This window comes from Salmo trutta, chromosome 39 (assembly GCF_901001165.1).
Source record: "Salmo trutta chromosome 39, fSalTru1.1, whole genome shotgun sequence".
Lineage (NCBI taxonomy): Eukaryota > Metazoa > Chordata > Actinopteri > Salmoniformes > Salmonidae > Salmo > Salmo trutta.
The window spans coordinates 10925344-10949476 of record NC_042995.1 but is presented as its reverse complement, the minus strand read 5'-3'; the positions used below and the strand labels follow the sequence as shown (position 1 = coordinate 10949476).

The 24133-nt window shown below is 42.2% G+C and overlaps 1 protein-coding gene and 1 long non-coding RNA gene across 2 annotated transcripts in view; both read left to right on the top strand.

Moving 5' to 3' along the window:
* Nucleotides 1–20343, top strand: part of LOC115179243 (zinc finger protein 850-like) — a 28617-nt gene extending 8274 nt beyond the window's left edge. The window contains exons 2-3 of the mRNA XM_029740632.1: nucleotides 1675–1918; nucleotides 19434–20343. Coding sequence (XP_029596492.1) covers nucleotides 1675–1918; nucleotides 19434–20197 — 1008 coding nt within the window. The 3' untranslated portion in view covers nucleotides 20198–20343. The remainder of the gene's footprint in view (nucleotides 1–1674; nucleotides 1919–19433) is intronic.
* A 194-nt stretch (nucleotides 20344–20537) lies between these two features.
* LOC115179567 (uncharacterized) lies at nucleotides 20538–22915 on the top strand. The gene is made up of 2 exons (XR_003872946.1): nucleotides 20538–20709; nucleotides 21087–22915. It is a non-coding gene; the product is annotated as an uncharacterized LOC115179567 (long non-coding RNA).
* Nucleotides 22916–24133: the final 1218 nt, after the last annotated feature.

Below are 24133 nucleotides of genomic sequence, written 5' to 3'. Positions count from 1 at the left end.
ACGCCAACCGGATGCTTCACATTTATACATTCAATGAAATGTCTGTTTCAATGTTCTGTCTGTGATGTCGCGTTTGCTCTGTTGCAGTGGTGGAACAGGAAGTTCCGGGAAGGCGCCAGAATTGTGTGGTGAAGACGATATATTTTGTGTCAGTTTCACATTTATTAATACAGGCATGTAATAGCACGTTTAAACTTTGTAATATCGAAATAACATGTCATAACGTGCTGGGTCGTTTAAGGTATTATCACGTTTGATAAAGGTTTTACGTGTTATTTTTGTGTCAAGCCGAGTGAGCTTAACTATTTTATATCACATAGCTAGAGACTTTGGGTTTGGCTGAGTGAATGAACATCATTTAGTAAAGTTAATTTAATTTTAAAAATCAATTTATTTGCGATTTCTGAGTTCGTTATTGGTTTTGTGTAAAATTAACGGGATGGTAAGATGGCGGCTCCCCTTCTATCTACGTCAACTGCATTCAGTGCAGGCAGCGAGGGTCCACTTTTATTTTCTTTCTTTTTTTTACATGTGTAACAATATTCAGACATTCAGGTGTTTCTATGTTTATCTATGATTGTTACTAGGTTGTGACAAATGGGAAATACGATATATTTTTGTGAGGTGAAATACTACAGTGAAGACATTCAGGAGCATAATACATAGTGCTGCTTAAATTGCATGCATGATCAGAAGGATAGCTAAATATCTACCAGGTAAGATTATTAAGCAAACAACCCAAGCATTAATTGGGAGTCAGGTGAACTACTGTTCTGTGGTCTGGGGACGTGCATCAGCAAGTCAAGTTAGGAGGCTGCAGCTTGAACAGAACAAAGCAACAAGGATTGTTTTAAGGTAGAGATATGGTTCTTCTGTTGTATTCATGCACCATGCTCTTGGTTGTTCATCAATCAACAAGATAATTGAAAAAAACATGCTTATTTTATTTCACAATGTACACCATTTAAAAAGGCCAAACTCCATTCACAACAGTATTCAGTTGGTTAGAGACAGACATTCAGTCAATACCAGGAATAGATTGTCCACAATCTGTGTTATCCAGACAGAAACGAGAAATAGGCAAAATAACATTTAGATTGAGAGCAATAACGAAATGGAATAATTTATCTGAGCGAACCAGAAACCTTTCAATATATAAATTCAAACAGTACTTTAGAACCATTTAAATATAATACATTGGAAGGTTGTGCAGGACAAGGGTAGATGAAGGAATCAATCTATCTTTTCACTGTTAGAGTATTAATCTGGTCAATATGTCAGTGTATTATGTCTCTTTGTAACAGTGTGTTATATGTGAAAATGTGATTGCATTGTAAATTGTGTTTTTAATGTTTTAAGGACTCTTGGAAGATTAGTCCAAATGAGAAATAACATAATATCAAAACAAACTGCAACCTTGTAATAAATGTTTTTTTGAGTCATTTATGTAAATGTAGGAAATCTACTAGAGGTTAAGTGCACTTACGTTGTGTAATTTAAAGTGTGTACTTTTTGTCTGATGTTAATGAATGTTGAGTTGTCAATGCTTAGCTACCTGATCTATTGAAATTAGATAATTGAACAAATATAATTTATTTTTAGAGAATAAAGAAAGTACCAGAACTGTCAAGAAAATAACTTTTGTGTCCGTTTCTCTTTATTACTTCAGGCTGACTCAGGTCAAGTCTGAGGCTGGTAACATCAACAGTGAGGATAAACCCAGCCTGCCTCTCTTCTTCCACACTGAGTCCAAACCTACAGTCACTGGGTCCTGATTGTGACAGTGGAGCCCAGTTTGCACTGCAGGATGCAGAGATGGCATCAGTGAAGCTGGAAGACTGTAGTCAAACACTGGAGCTGAACGTCAACATTAAAGATGAAGAAGAGGAGGAGAAGATTGGAAAATCTCTTTCTCATGGTAAGAGCAGGTTCTACCTTCATAAGTTATGACCTAGTCTATTGCTAGGTTAAATTTGATCTGACTCACACATCCCTGAAGATCTCCAGACTGTTGTTCGTTTCAACTTCATACTGTGCGTTGAAAGTTGCTATAGAAGTGTTTCAATGAGAAGGTAGATGTTATTTCATGCTAATGAGATCTGCATGGTTTGACACCAGTATTGTCAGCATGTGTTTTATTCACTGGACTATCTGGAATTATCAGAGTGTAGACTGAAGATGTGAAGTAGACAAACTGCCAGTGTTTTAAAGTTCTATGAAATTAGGTTGTGTAGTTGCCGGAGTTGCTGTCAATTACATTTGAATTCCAGTCAATTCAGGAAATGCACTCATTCAAATTTAAATTCTCTACAATGCTTTTCGATCAGGAGAAGTTGGGGTAACACTTTACTGTAGGTGTCCTTAGTCATGTATTTATAAAGCCTTTTATAACACCTATATAACAGTAATGAGTAACGGTATAAAATCTTATGAAACTAGTTTATAATGGGTGTTTATAGATGACTGTTTATCCTGTTGTCATATGCGCTAATGTCTACTGTTAATAACAACTGCTATTACACAGTCTGCATGACAACTTATGTCCTATTCTATTACATGCTACATAAGTGTCTTTATACCAGATGTTATAATGGGGTGTTTTATCATTTACCAATCTCTTTGTCAGATTATTAAACGAGTTGTTTGGATCCTTGATGCTGATTGGTTGATAGCAAGGAGTTATCATCACAATCCATGCATAATGCCTGTTAACAGTTCCATTAGATTTATCACATCTGGTGTCCCACTGCCCGGCCAGTCAATTTATAAACCTAATCTGCCCTGGAAAAAAGTGTCTCTAGACAATATTTCCCCATGCTACTAGCCTATCTGACCTGTGCAACATGTTGCATCTCCACTGTGCCATGCATATGAACGTGACAAGACTGACAGCTTCTCTGATCCAAGCAAATTCATTTATCAGGATCATTCTAATGATATATCCAAAGAACTGGCAATAGAAACAAAGGTAGTAGCTAAAACAAATGATAATGCACATAGTTTGCTGTCATTTCAGCTGCTTGATGTGATTGTGTGTTAGCTGTAGTTTACTAGCTAGGAAGGAAAGGAGAATGTTATCCTAGCTATCCCATAACTACACTACATTTTTTATTTGAACAAATTCTTATTTTACAATGACGGCCTACCCCGGCCAAACCCGGATGATGCTGGGCCAATTGTGCGCCGCGCTATGGGACTCCCGATCACGGCTGGTTGTGATACAGCCCGGGATCGAAGCAGGGTCTGTGGTGACGCCTCTAGCGCTGAGATGCAGTGCTTTAGACCTCTGCGCCACTCGGGAGCAGCAGTCGAAAAGTATGTGGACACCTGCTCTTCAAACCTCTCATACCATAATCATAGGCATTATTATGGAGTTGGTCCCCCCCTTTGCTGCTATAACAGCCTCCACTCTTTTGGGAAGGCTTTCCTCTAGATGTTGGAAGATTGCTTCGGGGACTTGCTTCCATTCAGTCACAAGGGCATTAGTGAGGTCGGGTACTGATGTTGGGCGATTAGACCTGGCTCGCGATCGGCGTTCCAATTCATCCCTAAGGTGTTCGTTGAGGTCAGGGCTCTGTGCAGGACAGTCAAGTTCTTCCACATCGATCTCAACAAACCATTTCTTTATGGACCCCTGCACGGGGGCATTGTCATGCTGAAACAGGAAATGGCCTTCCCCAAAACTGTTGCCACAAAGTTGGCAGCACAGCATCATCTTTAATGTCATTGTAGCGTTAAGATTTCCCTTCACTGGAACTACGGGGCCTAGGCTGAACCATGAAGAACAGCCCCATACCATTATTCCTCCTCCACCAAACTTTACTGTTGGCACTATGCATTGGGGCAGGTATCGTTCTCCTTGCATCCGCCAAACCCAGATTTGTCCGTCGGACTGCCAGATGGTGAAGCGTGATTCATCACTCCAGAGAATGCGTTCCCACTGCTCCAGAGTCTAATGGCGGCGAGCTTTACACCACTCAGCCGACGCTTGGCATTGTGTATGGTGATCTTAGGCTTGTGTGCAGCTGCTTGGCCATGGAAACCCATTTCATGAAGCTCCAGAGTAATAGTTATTGTGCTGACGTTGCTTCCAGAGGCAGGTTGGAACTCGGGAGTGAGTGTCGCAACCGAAGACAGACGATTTTTACACATTATGTGGTTCAGCCCTCGGCGGTCCTGTTCTGTGAGCTTGTGTGGCCTACCACTAGACGTTTCCACTTCACAATAACAGCACTGACAGTTGATCAGTGCAGAAATTTGACGAATTGACTTGTTGGAAAGGTCGCATCTTATGACGATGCCACGTTGAAAGTCACTGAGCTCTTCAGTAAGGCCATTCTACTGCCAATGTTTGTCTATGGAGATTGCATGGCGGTGTGCTCGAATTTATACACCTGTCAGCACGGATGTGTCTGAAATGGCCAAATCCACTCATTTGCAGGGGTGTCCAGATACTTTTTTACATGCATCTTATTGATTTGACAATCAGATGGTTGTTGCCTATTTATTAAATCATAATTTATTGAGTTTATTACGCTATTGTCTTATCATTGAACCACAGCTAGCTAGCTACAATTTTTTATTTTTTTATTTAACTAGGCAAGTCAGTTTAGTTAAGTGTAGTTAACCGACCCTCTCTGACCATTCATTGCCATTTTACCTGTTGTTGTTGTCTTAGCTGATTAGCTGTTGTTGTCTTACCCGTTGTTGTCTTAGCTAGCTCTCCCAATCAACACCTGTGATTGCTTTATGCCTCGCTTTATGTCTCTCTCAAATGTCAATATGCCTTGTATACTATTGTTTAGGATATGTATCATTGTTTTAGTTTACTGTGGAACCCGCAGTCCCACTCAACATGCCTCAGATAGCTCCTTTGTCCCACCTCCCACACATGCGGTGACCTCACCCATCATAACTAGCGCCAGAGATGCAACCTCTCTTATCACTCAGTGCCTGGGTACACTGTACCCGCATTCCACCATACCCCTGTCTGTACATTATGCCCTGAATCTATTCTACCATGCCCAGAAATCTGCTCCTTTTATTCTCTGTCCCCAACGCACTAGACGACCAGTTTTGATAGCCTGTAGCCGTACCCTCATCCTACTCCTCCTCTGGTCCTCGGGTGATGTGGAGGTTAACCCAGGCCCTGCGTGTCCCCAGGCACTCTCATTTGTTGACTTCTGTAACCGAAAAAGCCTTGGTTTCATGCATGTTAACATCAGAAGCCTCATCCATAAGTTTATTTTACTCACTGCTTTAGCACACTCCGCCAACCCTGATGTCCTTGCCGTGTCTGAATCCTGGCTTAGGAAGGCCACCAAAAATTCTGAGATTTCCATACCCAACTACAACATTTTCCGTCAAGATAGAACTGCCAAAGGGGGAGGAGTTGCAATCTACTCCAGAGAGAGCCTGCAAAGTTCTGTCATACTGTCCAGGTCTATGCCCAAACAATTCGAGCTTCTAATTTTAAAAATGTATCTCTCCAGAAATAAGTCTCTCACTGTTGCCCCCCTCAGCTCCCAGCTGTGCCCTGGACACCATATGCGAATTGATTGCCCCCCATCTATCTTCAGAGTTCATTCTGTTAGGTGACCTAAACTGGGATATGCTTAACACCCCGGCAGTCCTACAATCTAAGCTAGATGCCCTCAATCGCACACAAATTATCAAGGAACCCACCAGGTACAACCCTAAATCTGTAAACATGGGCACCCTCATGGATATTATCCTGACCAACCTGCCCTCCAAATACACCTCTGCTGTTTTCAATCAGGATCTCAGCGATCACTGCCTTATTGCCTGCATCCGCTATGGGTCCACGGTCAAACGACCACCCCTCATCACTGTCAAACGCTCCCTAAAACACTTCTACGCTTGTTTATTTCATGTGTAACTCTGTTTTTGTTTGTGTCGCACTGCTTTGTTTTATCTTGGCCAGGTCGAAGTTGTAAATGAGAACTTGTTCTCAACTAGCCTACCTGGTGAAATAAAATAAAAGTTAAGAACATATTCTTATTTACAATGACGGCCTACCCCGGCCAAACCCGGACGACGCTGGGCCAATTGTGCGCCGCCCTATTGGACTCCCAATCACGGCCGGATGTGATGCAGCCTGGATTCGAACCAGGGACTACAGTGACGTCTCTTGCACTGAGATGCAGTGCCTTAGACCAGTGAGTTAGGGGCATAGAGCGAGCCGTTTGTGAGCGTAGGGGTTGGTAATGTTCTCTCGTTGCGACGTGACTGGCTCAGTGTTCTGTCACTCATGGGACACTACGTCGCCGCAGAATCTACAGGGAGAGCTGGAGAATTTAAGCACCTTGGGTGCTGCCATACTTACATTAGAAGTGCCCATTCAAGAAGGCTCATGGTCATTGGCCAGAGATAAAATGACGTCAAGTCACGTTATATGTAAAGTAGCGTTGATTGGACTGATCATGTCAACATCATACTTTCAAAATCTTAGCTAGCAGTCATCATGAATCAAGTCGACAATCTACTGGCAAATCCTTTTCAATCCTTGTCATATGAAGAGAGATTATTGATAAAACGTATCGGTGCTCATCTGCCATTGGAAATAAACATTACACAACAAGTTGGAAATGTCAAATTCAACAATGAGTGGTTTGGAAGCAAGCAGTGGTAGCATGGCAAAGCAATCACTATTTTGCTTTCCCTGCCTGCTGAGGGTGTGCTGTCCAAGTTGAGCCTTCCACCTTCACAACCAACAAACGGAGGAGAATAGGTACGTGCCTGCCAGGATTATAACATGCATTAATTTGTGGCAATTGTGAGACAGCACTGCGTGGCGATGATGAGTCGGCCGACTCCTTGAACCCAGGTGTTTTCAGGTGTATTTTTGAGACCATGCATGAAGGAGATTACAGACTACAAAGGCATTCTAATGACCAACCACTTTTTAAGGGTACATCAAGCACGATCCAAAAGGAACTTTTGTATGTATGAACTGTACAGAGAAGCTATAGCTAAGGAGGTGTCTGAGACTCCTTTTGCGTCTGTACAGGCAGACAAGACCACTGACGTCTCCTGTAAATCACAGATGGTAATAGTGCTGCACTACATGTTACCAGACAACAGTGTGTGTGAGAAGTGTTTGTAGAGGTGAAGGACAAAACTGGTGTTGGCTTCTCCAACTGAATGTCAAGGAGAAACTGGTTGCACAAACCTACGATTGGTCAGCGCTGATGAGTGGTAATGTACGTGGTGTCCAAACGCTACTGAAGGATTCCTTTCCCACCGCAGAACTCCAGTGTTCTACCCAGCTATGGCTTGTGGGCAACCAGAAGAAGCTGTTCACTGTCTACCGGCATCCTGAGCTGCACACTGGAAACACAGCACTTTCTTTATTGAAATCACTCTACGAGAACAACCTGCAGGAGGCCTTGTCTGAAACGGTCTCTTCTCAAAATCATCATCAGCACTCCGATGACAACTGCCGAGTCAGGGAGAAACTTTTCCACCTTAACTTCTTCGGCCTAGGGGGCAGTATTCGGAAGTTTGGATGAATGAGGTGCCCAAAGTAAACTGCCTTTTTCTCAGGCCCAGAAGCTAGGATATGCATATATGGTAGTATTGGATAGAAAACACTCTACAGTTTCCAAAACTGTTAAAATAATGTCTGTGAGTATAACAGAACTGATATGGCAGGTGAAAACCCGAGGACAATCCATCCAGAAAAAAATGTTTTTCCAGCTCACCCCTGATTAGAATGGCTGTCAATGGGAAAATCAAAGGAATTCCTCCTAGATTGCAGTTCCTAGGGATTCCACAAGTTGTCAACAGTCTTTAGAAAGAGTTTCAGGCTTGTTTTTAGAAAAATAAGATGGAATTTGTAGTTTTTCCAGGTGGCTCCCATTTTGGCTGTAGTGTTATGACACGCGTGGATGAAAGCGCGCACTTCGTTGTTTATCTCCGGTAATGGACATACTATTCTCCATCTTAAATTGTATCTATAATTTACATATTAGGGTACCTGAATATTGATTAGAAACATTGTTTGACTTGTTTGGAAAAGTTTATTGGTAACGTGTGGGGTTCTACTGTAAGTCGCTCTGGATAAGAGCGTCTGCTAAATGACTAAAATGTAAAAATGTAAAATGTTCATTTTGAACGAGGGAAACCGGTGGATTACTGAGTCAAGCGCGCCAGCTAAACATACTTTTTTGGATTTAAAGAAGGACTTTATCGAACAAAATGACCATTTGTTATGTTGCTGGGACCCTTGTGATTGCAACCAGATGAAGATATTCAAAGGTAAGTGATTTATTTTGTCGCTATTTCTGACTTTCGTGATGGTTGGAAAATTAATGTAATGCTTTTGTGTGCAGGGCGCTGTCCTCAGATAATCGCATTGTGTGCTTTTGCCGTAAAGCCTTTTTGAAATCTGACAAAGCGTCTGGATTAACAAGAAGTTAAGCTTTTAAATGATGTATGACACTTATTGATGTATGACACGTATTTTCATGAATGTTTAATATTACAATTTGTGTCATTTGAATTTCGCGCTCTGCAATTTCATCGGATGTTGACCAGCGCAGAGAGGTTAAAAGGATAAAACCTTCATACGCAACTCCATGGGCCAGAAAGGTTACATGCTTTGGCCATGCTGTCAATCCAGCATGACTTCATCCAGAGAATGCCAAAGTAATACTAAGTGTATGTAAGGGAAGACCCCCCTGAAATGGACAAAAATGAATGGGATCTTATTGGCACCGTACGAAACATATACATGATGTACAATACCACTCAAATGGACGCCGTTTCATTCAAAACATATTGCAAATGCCATATGGCAAATGCCAAGTGTAACACAGCAAAAATCCAATAGATGGCGAGCACGCTCCACCGTAAATTTTAATATTGCAAATGCACATCAAGTCAAGACCCAAGGCTTCGATTTTTTGTTGTTGTCAATTATACATGTATAAGATCTGTATAAACATACTCCTGTTGAATCTTTTTGCAAATGTACTGTCCATTTGCAATATGTTTCAATGGGCATTTAAAACACAAATTTGACATGCTCAAAAATACTGCAGAAATGCAAAATTGACTGGCCCGATGAACTCGGGATGGCCGGGCAGTGCTAATGGTTCCTCTCCTTCGCTCGATGGTGACATGAGAGAAGTGGGACTCTGTCGTTTTTTTGTTTAAACATATTGCAAATGGACAAAAGTCAGCCAGCAAGTCACTGTCCATCAGTCAATTAGATATCATTCTGACACCAAACTGATACAAACTGACACCACACCCACTTTTTCCAACTCGTTTAGAAGCCAACTGTTACGAATCCCTTTGGCCCTGCAGTCTAGGGGGGATAGCAACGAGACCGTAACATAAATCATGCAAATTATAGTGATAAGAAACAGTGAGAACCAATAACCACAGACAACTACAATCTACCGGCAAACTCTAATGGTTTATTTATAAACACACAGTAATGGGGTGTGAGAAAAGGGGTTGAGCTGGACCCAAGCAAAGAAACAATAATCCAAAAACACCCCTAAGCTAGACTAGCCTACCTCAATAACAGCTAGCTAACTAACCAAAAATACAGTGGGTGGTCCGCCCAGTTCTAACTAGGGTACTTAGACAAAGTATTCCTACGGGTAATGTATGCCCATGGGCGACTTGTCTTGGTACCCCCTTTTCCCACCAAACAAACAAACAAACAGTCAAACAACAAAACAATACTCACTGGATTACCGGACAAATGTGACATGCAGTTGCAAAAACAAAAGATATATATATATATCAGAGAGAGAGAGAGAGAAAAGATTGAGAGAAAAGATTGATCTGGGGAGAAAACAACTGACTGGGTTTTTAAACCAAGGGAAAGGGGCTGTGATAGGTTGAGGGAAAAGGAACAGGTGTCTTCTGATTGGGGACTGACTGATTGGGGAGTGATGATTGTCACCTGTGAGGGGAGAAGGAGAGAGAAGAAACACACACCGGATACATACACAGGATACTTGTATCCGTAACACCAACTATCACATATTTCAGAGCAGGCCCAAAATTCACAGCGCCTTCTGTTTAACTTCTATGGGCTACGTGGGACGCTAGCGTCCCACCTGCGGGACACAGCCAGTGAAATATCAGGGCGGCAAATTCTAAAACAACAAAATGTCCGTGTGACCGCACATATCCAATCCCTTTGTTGCCAGGCAGTCCACTCAGAAACTGAGCTCCTATTATCTGCCCAGTGACAGGAGAATGCTCAAACCACTTTCTGAAGGCTGTTGACAGCCAATGGAAGCCTTAGGAAGTGCAACGTCACCCCACAGACACTGTAGTTTCGATAGAGAATCAAAAGAAGAACTACAATTCTCAGACTTTCCACTTCCTGCTTGGATTTTTCTCAGGTTTTGCCTGCTATATGAGTTCTGTTATACTCACAGACACCATTCAAACAGTTTTAGAAACTTCAGAGTGTTTTCTATCCAAATCTACTAATAATATGCATATTCTAGTTTCTGGGCCAGAGTAGTAACCTGTTTAAATTGGGTACGTTTTTCATCCGGCTGTGAAAATACTGCCCCCTAGCCCAGACAGGTTAAACCATAATAAAAACATAAAACACGTAGTTACATTCTAGTTGCGGGTCCAGTTCTGACATTATGTGTAGGCCTAGCTGAGGCGACCCCGAATCCCAAGTTTCGGCTCGATAGGTCATTTGGAGCCCGAGCAGCGACCTTAATTGGTGCTGAAAATCAACATTGGTCTCTATGGGCCGCTTCGGTCTCTATGGGCCGAAGCGGTTTCAATGCACCTAGTCTTGCGACTCTGGGACTTTTCTAAATGTCGTCATTTTCGTGATGGTCAAAATTAATTGAAGTTATTGCAAATGTATGAGACGGTTCTCAGACCGAGAAACTATCTAGTGCACGGTGAGTTACGTGGCTCTATCAACTTGAGCTCTAGAACAGGTTTCTAAAGTTTAAGAGTTCTAGGTCTGACGGTTCTTTGATAGTTCGAACAAAGGTAACTATTGCAAGCTTTGTGTGTCTGTAAGCCCCAAACTATGTCACTCCGTCCTTGCTGTGTTTGTGTGTGAGCATTTCTTGGAAATCTGATGGGAGAAATGACTGATTTACAGTTCATGAGGGTTACCTAGTCGCACATATGATGTTTTGGAAATATGTGATTTTTTAACCCTTTGAAACAGACACTGTGACCCCAATTAAAGGCACTTCCGGTTGGCACAGGAACCTTAAAGTAAACACATATCCTCATTGGGGTAGGCTTTTACAGAATCCTGAGTTTTAAGTCTTTAGGTTAAAAACTGACTGATTTACACAGGGTTGAATGCACTATTTCTCACAAACTGCAGGTTGGGTATGGCACAACACTTTTAGGGTGATTTTTAACCACTTCCGGTTGCTCCAGGAAGCTTAGAATCAACAGAGGTAGACCTCATAGTGGCCTGATGGATTGTCGTTGAAGACAGGTTCATAAGGCATTCATAACCCACATAGGCTTCAGGTTGAATTTAGGGGTACGGGCAATGTATTCCTATGGGAGAGATGTCATTGTAATCTGTGAGATGAAAAACCCTGTTTTCACTGTTAACCTGTTATGGATAGGGGGCAGTATTTTCACGGCTGGATAAAAAACGTACCCGATTTAATCTGATTATTACCCCTGCCCAGAAACTAGAATATGCATATAATTATTAGCTTTGGATAGAAAACACTCCGAAATTTCTAAAACTGTTTGAATGGTGTCTGTGAGTATAACAGAACTCATTTGGCAGGCCAAAACATGAGAAGATTCTGTTCAGGAAGTACCCTGTCTGACCATTTCTTCCCCTTGTTGATTCTCTCTATCCATTACAAAGGATCTCTGCTGATACATGACACTACCTACGGCTTCCATGGGCCCTCAGAGCCCGGGAAAAAGCTGAATGACGTAATTCAAAGCCCTGGCTGAAACACACGAGCGCTTTTGCTAAGTGGTCTATCAGCAGACAAAAGGCTTAGGCGCGTGCCCGAGTCGACCCCGTGATGTATTTTCTTTCAGCTGTTTACCTAATTGCAGATTCCCGGTCGGAATATTATCGCTTTTTTATGAGAAAAATGGCATAAAAATTGATTTTAACAGCGGTTGACATGCTTCGAAGTACGGTAATGAAATATTTAGAAATCTTTTGTCACGAAATGCGCCATGCGCCCGACCCTTATTTACCATTGGGATAGTGTCTAGAACGCACGAACAAAACGTCGCTGATGGAACATAACTATGGATTATTTTGGACCAAACCTACATTTGTTATTGAAGTAGAAGTCCTGGGAGTGCATTCTGACGAAGAACATCAAAGGTAATCAAACTTTTCTAATAGTAAATCTGATTTTGGTGAGTGCTAAACTTGGTGGGTGTCTAAATAGCTAGCCCTGTGATGCCGGGCTATCTACTGAGAATATTGTAAAATGTGCTTTCACCGAAAGCTATTTTAAAATCGGACATATCGAGTGCATAGAGGAGTTCTGTATCTATAATTCTTAAAATAATTGTTATGTTTTTTGTGAACGTTTATCGTGAGTAATTTAGTAAATTCATCGGAGGTTTGCGGGGGGTTTGCTAGTTCTGAATGTCACATGCTAATGTAAAAAAGCTGGTTTTTGATATAAATATGAACTTGATTGAACAAAACATGCATGCATTGCATAACATAATGTCCTAGGGTTGTCATCTGATGTAAAAAAATTCAAAATATTCCATTACCGTACTTCGAAGCATGTCAAACGCTGTTTAAAATCAATTTTTATGCGATTTTTCTTGTAAAATAGCGATAATATTCCGACCGGGAGACGTCGTTTTCGTTCAAAGACTGAAAATGGACTCTTCACGTGCATCCGCGCACCCGTTTCATTGTTCTCAGATCGACCTCTATCCAAATGCGCTACTGTTTTTCAGCCAGGGACTGCAGAGTCATCATTCCCCGTTCTGGCGCCTTCTGAGAGCCTATGGGAGCCTTAGAAAGTGTCACGTTACAGCAGAGATCCTCTGTTTTCGATAGAGATGACAAAGAAGGCCAAGAAATGGTCAGACAGGGTACTTCCTGTTTAGAATCTTCTCAGATTTTGGCGTGCTATTTGAGTTCTGTTATACTCACAGACACCATTCAAACAGTTTTAGAAACTTTGGAGTGTTTTCTATCCAAAGCTACTAATTGTATGCATATTCTAGTTTCTGGGCAGGAGTAATAACCAGATTAAATCGGGTACGTTTTTTTATCCGGCCGTGAAAATACTGCCTCCTTTCCATAACAAGTTAAGCCCCGCACCGTGTCACTCCATCCTTGCTTTGTGTGTGTGAGAGTTTTTTCTTTGACATGTGTTGGGAGTAATGACTGATTTACAGTTCATGAGGGTTGCCTAATCACACATGAAGTTTTGGAAAGATGTGACCTTTTTAACCCTTCGAAACAGCCCCTATGACCCCAATTTAATGTACTTCCGGTTGACACAGGAAGCTGAAAGTGAACACATATCCTCCTTGGGGTAGGCTCTTACAGAATTTTGAGTTTTAAGTCTTTACGTTAAGAACTGACTTATTTACAGACGGTTGAATGATTGAGTGTTATTTCAGAAAATCACAGAAATCACGTAGAGTTCCAAAACCCACCTTAACGGATTCGTCTGAACATGCCGCAACTGGATCTGTAACTTTTTTGAGAAAAAAACACATTTCTTTGAGCATCACCAATTGTATATTGTACGATTTCTCTTAAATTACGATAGATAAATGTCTGTTTTTTTTCCTGACACCGTAGGTTCATGTACTTTGACGTGAAGCGGTCAAATTAGCGCTCTATTTTCGTTTTTGACATTTAATCCTAGAATAATGGCCTTAACTCAAAAAGCGTTGAGGCCTCGACGCCATCTTGTTCGGGGTTAACTGCCCAAACCTATGCTCACCAAGTTTTGTCTTCAAAGTCTTTTCCGTTTAGGAGAAATGGCCATGTGGTGATTGGTGACGTTTTGTACATTTGCAAAAAGATTCCATTCGCCATCTGCTGGAATTTACCGGGACAGCGGAAAAATTACAAAAATTTGAACATTTTATAAAATGGAAACCGAATGTCCGGGAGACTTCGTTCGATGACTTCCCGGAAGATCTGGCCCCGGTGCATGGCCCGCCGCCGTCGGCAAATTCTACAAACATTCGCGGACATCTAGTAAGGGACCGTACATTTGCAATATGGAGTTTCTCATCAATCATTCAGCAAATGCCAAAATTAGATTTCTTCAAAACAATCAAACTGTATTATTAATTATTGAAATAATGGAGCTTGTCAACAGCCCCTGGTATCTCATAGTACACAAACACCAACTCAGTCTATGGAATGCAGGCTGTAGGTTTTATCACCAAGCCATCATAAATCAATTGCCAGCGCCAGAGCCCCAACTCAGTCCACACAGACACAGATGAGAGAGTACTGAGAAACCTTATTCGATGCATAAACAAACAGTATTACAATATAATGTTGTAATTTTCTACCATAAACCCTAAGGGAGTTATCACACGATAATCCCTGGATTCTCATCCCTTATTACTTAACTATAACATTGAATGGAATTATGGGTGTCATAAGCCATTATAGTGTGCACAGACTCCTTAAGTATATATATATATTTAGGATGACAAACTACTGAGTTGTACAAGCAGAACCACTTACAGATATAAAAAAACTACATTATATTATTATAATAACATGCCAAAAAGCAATTTTGAAACTAAATGGAAACAAATATAATTTTGTCACAAAATCACAACAGGATTTGTGAAAGCTGTGAAGAAAGAAGATGTGCAGGCTACAGTAACAATGAGCGCCTGTTAATGCATGTGTTAATTACAGTAATTTACCGTGTTAATTACAGTAATTTACCGTACCTCATTCTTGGAGTGGAAAAGTTGTTTGCCGTAACATCATGCTCAATAAAGATCCATTATGTGGCTTAAATTGTGGTTATGTCACAGTTATTTTGTTCACATTTATTCATCCTTTTATAGAGCATGAAATACGGTTCTAGATGATTTGTGACCCATTTATGTAGTGCTTATGAAGCCTATATGAATGCTTTATGAAGCCTTCATAAGATGCACTTGAAATAAAGCTGGACCATAATATGTACTTTCTACTCCCATACATTTTCCCTGACAAAATGGTGCCATCTGGTTTGCTTAATATAAGGATTTTGATGTATAACATGAACTTTTACTTAATAACTTTCCCCACCACTGTACTTGACGGTGCAATATGCTCTGCCATTTCCTGGTTGCTAAAATTCTAATAGTTTTCCTAATCTCAGTTTGTGACAAAACAAGCAGTCATTGTGTAGAGAATCATTGTACCATCTAAAGCCCTGTGAAATATATTTTCCCGATAACCAAAAATACTGTATTTTCATCTGTTTGAAGCTGGTGTACAAAATTGAAAGTGCAAAAGCGGGGGTGTTCTCGGATGGTTGAGGGGCAGCTTTCAGGGAACTGTAGGGGGATCTTGGATGATTGGTTGCCTGGCAGTTGGGAGCTTGGTCCGGTGGCCAAGTTCGGGAGATCTGTCGACCTGCCTTTGGGCGGGGCGCTTGACCCTGGTTGCTCCTGTGGGCCTCTCTGGATGGGAGTCTGTGGGCCTCTCTGGATGGGAGTCTGTGGGCCTCTCTGGATGGGAGTCTGTGGGCCTCTCTGGATGGGAGTCTGTGGGCCTCTCTGGATGGGAGTCTGTGGGCCTCTGGATGGGAGTCTGTGGGCCTCTCTGGATGGGAGTCTGTGGGCCTCTCTGGATGGGAGTCTGTGGGCCTCTCTGGATGGGAGTCTGTGGGTTTCTCTTTTAATATTAAATCAATTTAATGTATTGGTAAATTATATGAATTATGCATTGCACTGCATCCATCTATTCTACCAACAATGCCTTCGTGTACGTCATGAAATGTTGAGACAAATAGAACTTACAGTTGATGTCGGAAGTTTACATACACTTAAGTTGGAGTCATTATAACACGTTTTTCAACCACTCCACAAATTTCTTGTTGGCTTCTTATGGGCAGGTGGGACTGTAGCGTCCCACCTTGCCAACATCCTGTGAAATTGCAGAGGGCGAAATTCAAAAATACCAAATTCAAATATTTAACATTCTTGAAAATATATGTGTTATACATCAAAATAAAGCTCAACTTCTTGTTAATCCAGCCGCTGTGTCAGATTTCAAAAAGGCTTTACGGCGAAAGCAAACCATGCGATTATCTGAGGACAGCGCCCCGCATACAAACACATGAAAATCATATTTCAACCAGGCAGGTGCGCCACAAAAGTCAGAAATAGCGATATAATTAATGCCTTACCTTTGAAGATCTTCTTCTGTTGGCACTCCAAAATGTCCCAGAAACATCACAAATGGTCCTTTTGTTCGATAATGTCCTTCTTTATGTCCCAAAATGTCAATTTATTTGGCGCGTTTGATTCAGAAATACACCGGTTTCAACTCGCCCAACATGCCACAAAGTATCTAATAAGTTACCTGTAAACTTGGTCCAAACATTTCAAACAATGTTTCTAATCCAACCTCAGGTACCCTAAAATGTAACTAATCGATAAAATTTAAGACGGAATAAACTGTTTCTAATACCGTATAAAAACAACGTGACGCACGCTCCAGTTCACGCGCACCAAAACAGTAGAGTCCACCTGGAGTGACACTTACAAAGAACTGCCCTAATTCTTCATTTCTCAAAAGAAAAACATTGAACAATTTCTAAAGACTGTTGACATCTAGGGGAAGCCATAGGACCTGCAACCAGGTTCCTGATAATAAGGGTATCCCATAGAAACCCATTAGAAAATCCTATGACCTAAAATCTTTTTCCCCCTGGATGGTTTGTCCTCGGGGTTTCGCCTGCCAAATCAGTTCTGTTATACTCAGACATTATTTTAACAATTTTTTTGAAATTGTAGATTGGTGTCTTTCCAAATCTAACAATTATATGCATATCCTAGCTTCTGGGCCTTAGTAACTGGCAGTTTACTTTGGGCACACTTTTCATCCGGACATGAAAATACTGCCCCCTACTCGGTTAGGACATGTACTTTGTGCATGACACAAGTAATTTTTCCAACAATTGTTTACAGATAGATTATTTCACTTATAATTCACTGTATACAATTCCAGTGGGTCAGAGGTTTACATACACTAAGTTGACCTTGCCTTTAAACAGCTTGGAAAATTCCAGAAAATGATGTCATGGTTTTAGAAGCTTCTGATAGGCTAATTGACATCATTTCAGTTAATTGGAGGTGTACCTGTTGATTTATTTCAAGTCCTACCTTCAAACTCAGTGCCCCTTGTTTGACATCATGGAAAAACCTAAAGAAATCAGCCAAGACCTCAGACATTTTTTTTTAGACCTCCACAAGTCTGGTTCATCCTTAGGAGCAATTTCCAAACGCCTGAAGGTACCAAACAATAGTACGCAAGTATAAACACGATGGGGCCACGCAGCCGTCATACCGCTCAGGAAGGAGACGCGTTCTGTCTCCTTTAGATGAACGTACTTTGGTGCGAAAAGTGCAAATCAATCCCAGAACAACAGCAAAGGACCTTGTGAAGATGCTGGAGGAAATGGGTACAAAGGTATCTATATCCACAGTAAAACGAGTCCTATATCGAAATAACCTGAAAGGCCGCTCAGCAAGGAAGAAGCCACTGCTCCAAAACCGCCATAAAGCCAGACTACCGTTTGCAACTGCACATGGAGACAAAGATCGTACTTTTTGGAAAAATGTCCTCTGGTCTGATCTAGCAAAAATAGAATTGTTTGGCCATAATGACCATCATTATGTTTGGAGGAAAAAGGGGGAGACTTGCAAGCCGAAGAACAAAATCCCAACCGTGAAGCACGGGGGTGGCAGCATCATGTTGTGGGGGTGCTTTGCTGCAGGAGGGACTGGTGCACTTCACAAAATATGTGAAGTGCTCAAAGGGATATTCAATGTCTGTTTTGTTGTTTTTACATTGTGATACTCCACTGGTGATATGGGGTACTCCGCTGGCCTTATGGGGTACTCCACTGGCCTTATGGGGTACTTCACTGGCATTATAGGTTACTCCACTGGCGTTATGGGGTACTCCGCTGGCGTTGTGGGGTACTCCGCTGGCATTATAGGTTACTCCACTGGCGTTATGGGGTACCCCACTGGCCTTATGGGGTACTCCACTGGCCTTATGGGGTACTCCACTGGCCTTATGGGGTACTCCACTGGCGTTATGGGGTACTCCACTGGCCTTATGGGGTACTCCGCTGGCGTTGTGTGGAACTCCGCTGGCGTTATGGGGTACTCCACTGGCCTTATGGGGTACTCCACTGGCCTTATGGGGTACTCCACTGGCCTTATGGGGTACTCCGCTGGCATTATAGGTTACTCCGCTGGCGTTATGGGGTACTCCGCTGGCGTTGTGTGGTACTCCGCTGGCGTTGTGGGGTACTCCGCTGGCGTTGTGGGGCACTCAGCTGGCGTTGTGGGGCACTCCGCTGGCGTTGTGGGGCACTCCGCTGGCGTTGTGGGGCACTCCGCTTTGTGTGGAACTCCGCTGGCGTTGTGGGGTACTCCGCTGACACATATGGGGTATTCCGTTGACACATATGGGGTATTCCGTTGACACAAATGGGATAAGGACTAAACACTTTTTACGGACCTACCATATATAACACTTTCTGGCCAACTGGTGGTTTAGTGCCATCTGTCCTCCAGGTGATCTGTCCTCCAACTGGTGGTTTAGAGCCATCTGTCCTCCAGGTGATCTGTCCTCCAACTGGTGGTTTAGTTTCCATCTGTCCTCCAGGTGATCTGTCCTCCAACTGGTGGTTTATTTTCATCTGTCCTCCAGGTGATCTGTCCTCCAACTGGTGGTTTAGTTCCATCTGTCCTCCAGGTGATCTGTCCTCCAACTGTTGGTTTAGTTTCCATCTGTCCTCCAACTGGTGGTTTAGTTCCATCTGTCCTCCAGGTGATCTGTCCTCCAACTGGTGGTTTAGTTCCATCTGTCCTCCAGGTGATCTGTCCTCCAACTGGTGGTTTAGTTCCATCTGTCCTCCAGGTGATCTGTCCTCCAACTGTTGGTTTAGAATCTACAGATGTGGTATTCATATTCAGATGCTAGATAGTCATAGTAGAATTCATGTTGGTACAACAATATCCAATATCTAGTCATGTATCCATGCCCTTGTATGTGTGTGGTATTGTGTGTAGGCCAATGATACAATCTCAATTTAATCCATTTTAAATTCAGGTTGAAACAACAAAATGTAGAAAAAATCAAGGGGTGTGAATACTTTCTGAAGGCAATGTATATGAAGTCGTTTGAATGTCACACCAACTGACTGGTTCTTCTGATGTTGTTCACACAGGAGACCATGTTGAGACATTCTCTACATCCAGAGAGCAACAGCAGGAAGATCACAGAGCTAAGAGGTCTCACCACTGCCCACATTGTGAGGAGATTTTCCCATTTCTATCAAAGCTAAAAATTCATCTAAAAATGCACACAGGAGAGAAGCCTTATTCCTGTACTGACTGTGGGAAGAGCTTCACAACATCAAGGGCTTTGACAGTTCATCAGAGAGTGCACACTGGAGAGAAGCCTTACTCCTGCTCTGACTGTGGGAAGAGTTTCTCCCGATTGGATAACTTAAAAGTACATGAACGTGTACATACAGGAGAGAAGCCATACTCTTGCTCTGACTGCGGAAAATGCTTCAAAACATCATCTGATCTAACAGTTCATCAGAGAACACACACAGGAGAGAAGCCTTACTTCTGCCCTGACTGTGGTAAATGCTTCAAAACATCAATTGAGGTAAAAGTTCATCAGAGAACACACACAGGAGAGAAGCCGTACTTCTGCTCTGCCTGTGGAAAGAGTTTCTCCCGATTGGATACTTTAAAAGTACATGAACGTGTACATACAGGAGTGAAGCCTTACTTCTGCTTTGAGTGTGGGAAGAGATTCACAACTTCAACAGCTCTGACAATTCATCAGAGAGCGCACACTGGAGAGAAGCCTTACTCCTGCTCTGACTGTGGGACGAGTTTCTCCCGATTGGATAAGTTAAAAAGTCATCAACTAACACGCAGAGAGAAGCCATTCTCCTGCAGCACACAGCAATGCTGATCATATTTTGCTTTTATGAGGGATTTGCATTCAGAAATGTAAGCTGCCTCACATTCGAGGGGCGGATGCTGTTTCTTCTCTCAGTAATTATTTGTCCCGTTTTCGAGAAGACCCTCTGAGGTAACGGATGTGGCCACTATGCAGTCTCTCCATGTCATGACTTTAGTAAGCTGTGGGTAGACAGAGGCCTTGATCTTCCAGTAGCTCAGAGGATCTGCAGATCTTTCAGAACGAATGTGTGTGTGTGCTTGAGCATTTAGGCCTTTATTATTTTATATATTTTTTGGTTCTTTGAATTAGTTATTCATTTAAATCTTTTGATTATTCATATCTTAATTTTTTTAATATTTTCATAAATAGATTTGGCTCTTCTGATATGCGAGCCGGCTCCCAACGTTCACCTACAAGAGCCGGTTCTTAGAGCCGACTCGTTCACGAACAACCCATCACTACTACAGTCACTGGTTCCTGATTGTGACTGGAGCCCAGCACTTCTACTTCCTGTGGCTATGGTAATGATTATAACGTTTCCTCATGAGCATAGCAGGTATCCATGGTAGTGTTTATGTTATGTTGTCAGCATAGCAGGTATCCATGGTAGTGTTTATGTTATGTTGTCAGCATAGCAGGTATCCATGGTAGTGTTTATGTTATGTTGTCAGCATAGCAGGTATCCATGGTAGTGTTTATGTTATGTTGTCAGCATAGCAGGTATCCATGGTAGTGTTTATGTTATGTTGTCAGCATAGCAGGTATCCATGGTAGTGTTTATGTTATGTTGTCAGCATAGCAGGTATCCATGGTAGTGTTTATGTTATGTTGTCAGCATAACAGATATTTAATATTAACGACATCTTCCTAATATTCAGTTGCACCTTTTTGCCCTCAGAACAGCCTCAGTTCGTCGGGGCATGGACTCTATAAGGCGTTGAAAGCGTTCCACAGGGATGCTGACCCATGTTGACTCCTCTGCTTCCCAGTTGTGTCAAGTTGGCTGGATGTCCCTGGTACCTACTACATTACCCCGTTCAAAGGCACTTCGCGAGATGGTTAGAGTTGTCAACAAAGCGGCTTGACAGAAAAATGACTCCACGTTTTCGAACCACGGGTGTGGTGAGAACTCAATCTGTTGGAATAAGGTGATAAGAGCGTTTATTTCAGAGAGCGCTCCGTAAGCCACGCCCCAGTGGGCAGAGCTAGGCACGTTGGACTGGGACACGTTTTAATATAATAAAGCCTCTCATTTTACAATGGATCAGCCTTGGTTCTGTGTAGCCTAGTTATGCTAATACATTTGAGACCAGTGCATTGAAGTTAATTTAGTCTTTGACTTAATCAGTGAAATATCTTTGAGTAGTAAGCAGGGAAACAACGAGTCCCAGACAGTTCAATAGAACATTCCAGAGGAGGGCATCGTTTACTAGGCTACATCACTTATTAGGATCATCTAATACCACCAGTGTTTGGAATACATTGAGTTCGTTGACCAAACAGACCGTGGAAAGCCTTTTCACACTGAGATTTATTTGTCGAAGGTCCACGGTGGGTCTATGTAAACTATGTGATTTAAATTGGAGACTGATTTTATAGCAGTGAATGTAATCTATTAATGTATTGTTCTAGTATTTCTAAGTAGCAACCATATCAGCCAGGGAAACTAAATGTTCTCACTTGATGATCGAACATTCACATTTTTCAGTGAAGTTGAAATCCTTCCTATTCAATGGGTAAGGTCCTTTGCACCATAAAGACATTGCTGTGGTGCCCACCAGGCCATCTGGTGAGGCACCCAGACCCTGTGACCCAAAACCCTGACTCCTGCACATCCATCCCTGTAGCCATTTGAATGCCTTGATGCCCTCCTCTTCGTTATCAGACAACACCCCATCCAACGACTGATCTGAGGACTGTTTTTAGCGGTGACGGAGTAACGCCCTTGGTCCTAACCACAGCTCCATAATTGCTGTCCGTCAACCTCCCTCCTCATGGTGTGCCTGTTGGTGTGCTGTCCAACTGTTGCCTGCCGTTTAGCCTCCTGCTGCTCCACCGACAGCGCCATGCCAGCCAGGATGCCTGCATGCCCCAGGTGCCCTTGTTTTAACAATGTCCGGTACAGACAGGGATGACGTGGAGGGTAACGATTGTTCTGGCTCAGGTTCAAGAAGACATTTCCTTCCACTGAACCTGCCACAGAGACTGTTCCTTACCCTCTGATGATCCTCCTCTGTGGGCTCTCGGGACAGAGGGTTGTAGTCTTCGGCCGGGTACAGGTCCTCCACTGACTGCACCTGGTTGGGCACGGCTGGCATCCGTACGGACGATATTGTGAACCGCCAAAATAGGCTGCATGGCTCCACTGATGAGCTCCACGGAGGCATTCACATGTGGTAGAGAGAACCCCCTGGTCACCTATAGAGACCTGCCAAGAGGAAGGATGTTAAGTGACACATGCCTTTCAATGAATAACTTGGAACACCTTGAAATGCATTCTTTGTAAGAAATGTGCCATATAAATAAAGTTTGAGTTGATTGATGACATTACCGCTGTAGAATATTTATTAAACTGTAATTTTCAGGACAAGTGGTTTTTCCATGACCTTTTAATTGATAACTTGGGATTTTATCACTTGACGTCAATCATACAGTGGGAAGGTTCCTATAGATCAAGACTGTGAATGCATGTACCACTTTGAATAAATAAATACAGTGCCTTTTGAAGATTTGTCTCTGGTCATTAAACTACAAAACAGGCTGGATGTCTAAACAAAATCAATTCTGAATGTCAATAGATTTAGATTCATTCTCATCAATGGCAACATTCTAGAACTGAGTTATCACTCATCGAAGTCCGGTATCCGGAGTAATCTGGTTAATGATTATATAGTTATGTGGCTCTTTCCTTGTAGAATGTTGACCGCTGTATAGAACATATTGTATTGCAAAGATGCTCAAACTTCACTTAATAGCTACACTCACCGACACAGGATAATCTTTATCCCTCATGTTGGGCCTGACCAAACCGGTAAATTGTCACTTACATGGCCAGACTTCTAGTGGTCTTTTCCTCTTCCAATGCTCTTATGCTAATCCTTGAAAAATGCCATAAGGTCTGAAATAGACACCAATGTTGACATACTTTACAAACAATTACTTAGGCTAAGTAAAACAATGATGTTTGATCTACTGCTCTGCTAACTAGCTAGCTAACGTGTAGCCAGTGAGTTGCTTTGACAAAGAAAGGGGATGTACATTCATTTAAAAAAAAAAATATTTCACCTTTATTTAACCAGGTAAGCAAGTTGGGAACAAGTTGTCATTTACAATTGCGACCTGGCCAAGATAAAGCAAAGCAGTTCGACACATACAACAACACGAGTTACACATGGAGTAAAACAAACATACAGTCAATAATACAGTAGAAAAATAAGTCTATATACAATGTGAGCAAATGAGGTGAGATAAGGGAGGTAAAGGCAAAAAAGGCCATGGTGGCAAAGTAAATACAATATTGCAAGTAAAACACTGGAATGGTAGATTTGTAGTGGAAGAAAGTGCAAAGTAGAAATAGAAATTATGGGGTGCAAAATAAATAAATACCGTAGGGGAAGAGGGCTAAATTATAGATGGGCTATGTACAGGTGCAGAGATCTGTGAGCTGCTCTGACAGCTGGTGCTTAAAGCTAGTGAGGGAGATAAGTGTTTCCAGTTTCAGAGATTTTTGTAGTTCGTTCCAGTCATTGGCAGCAGAAAACTGGAAGGAGAGACGGCCAAAGGAGGAATTGGCTTTGGGGGTGACCAGAGAGATATACCTGCTGGAGCACGTTATACAGGTGGGTGCTGCTACGGTGACCAGTGAGCTGAGATAAGGGGGGACTTTACCTAGCAGGGTCTTGTAGATGACCTGAAGCCAATGTGTTTGGCGACGATTATGAAGCG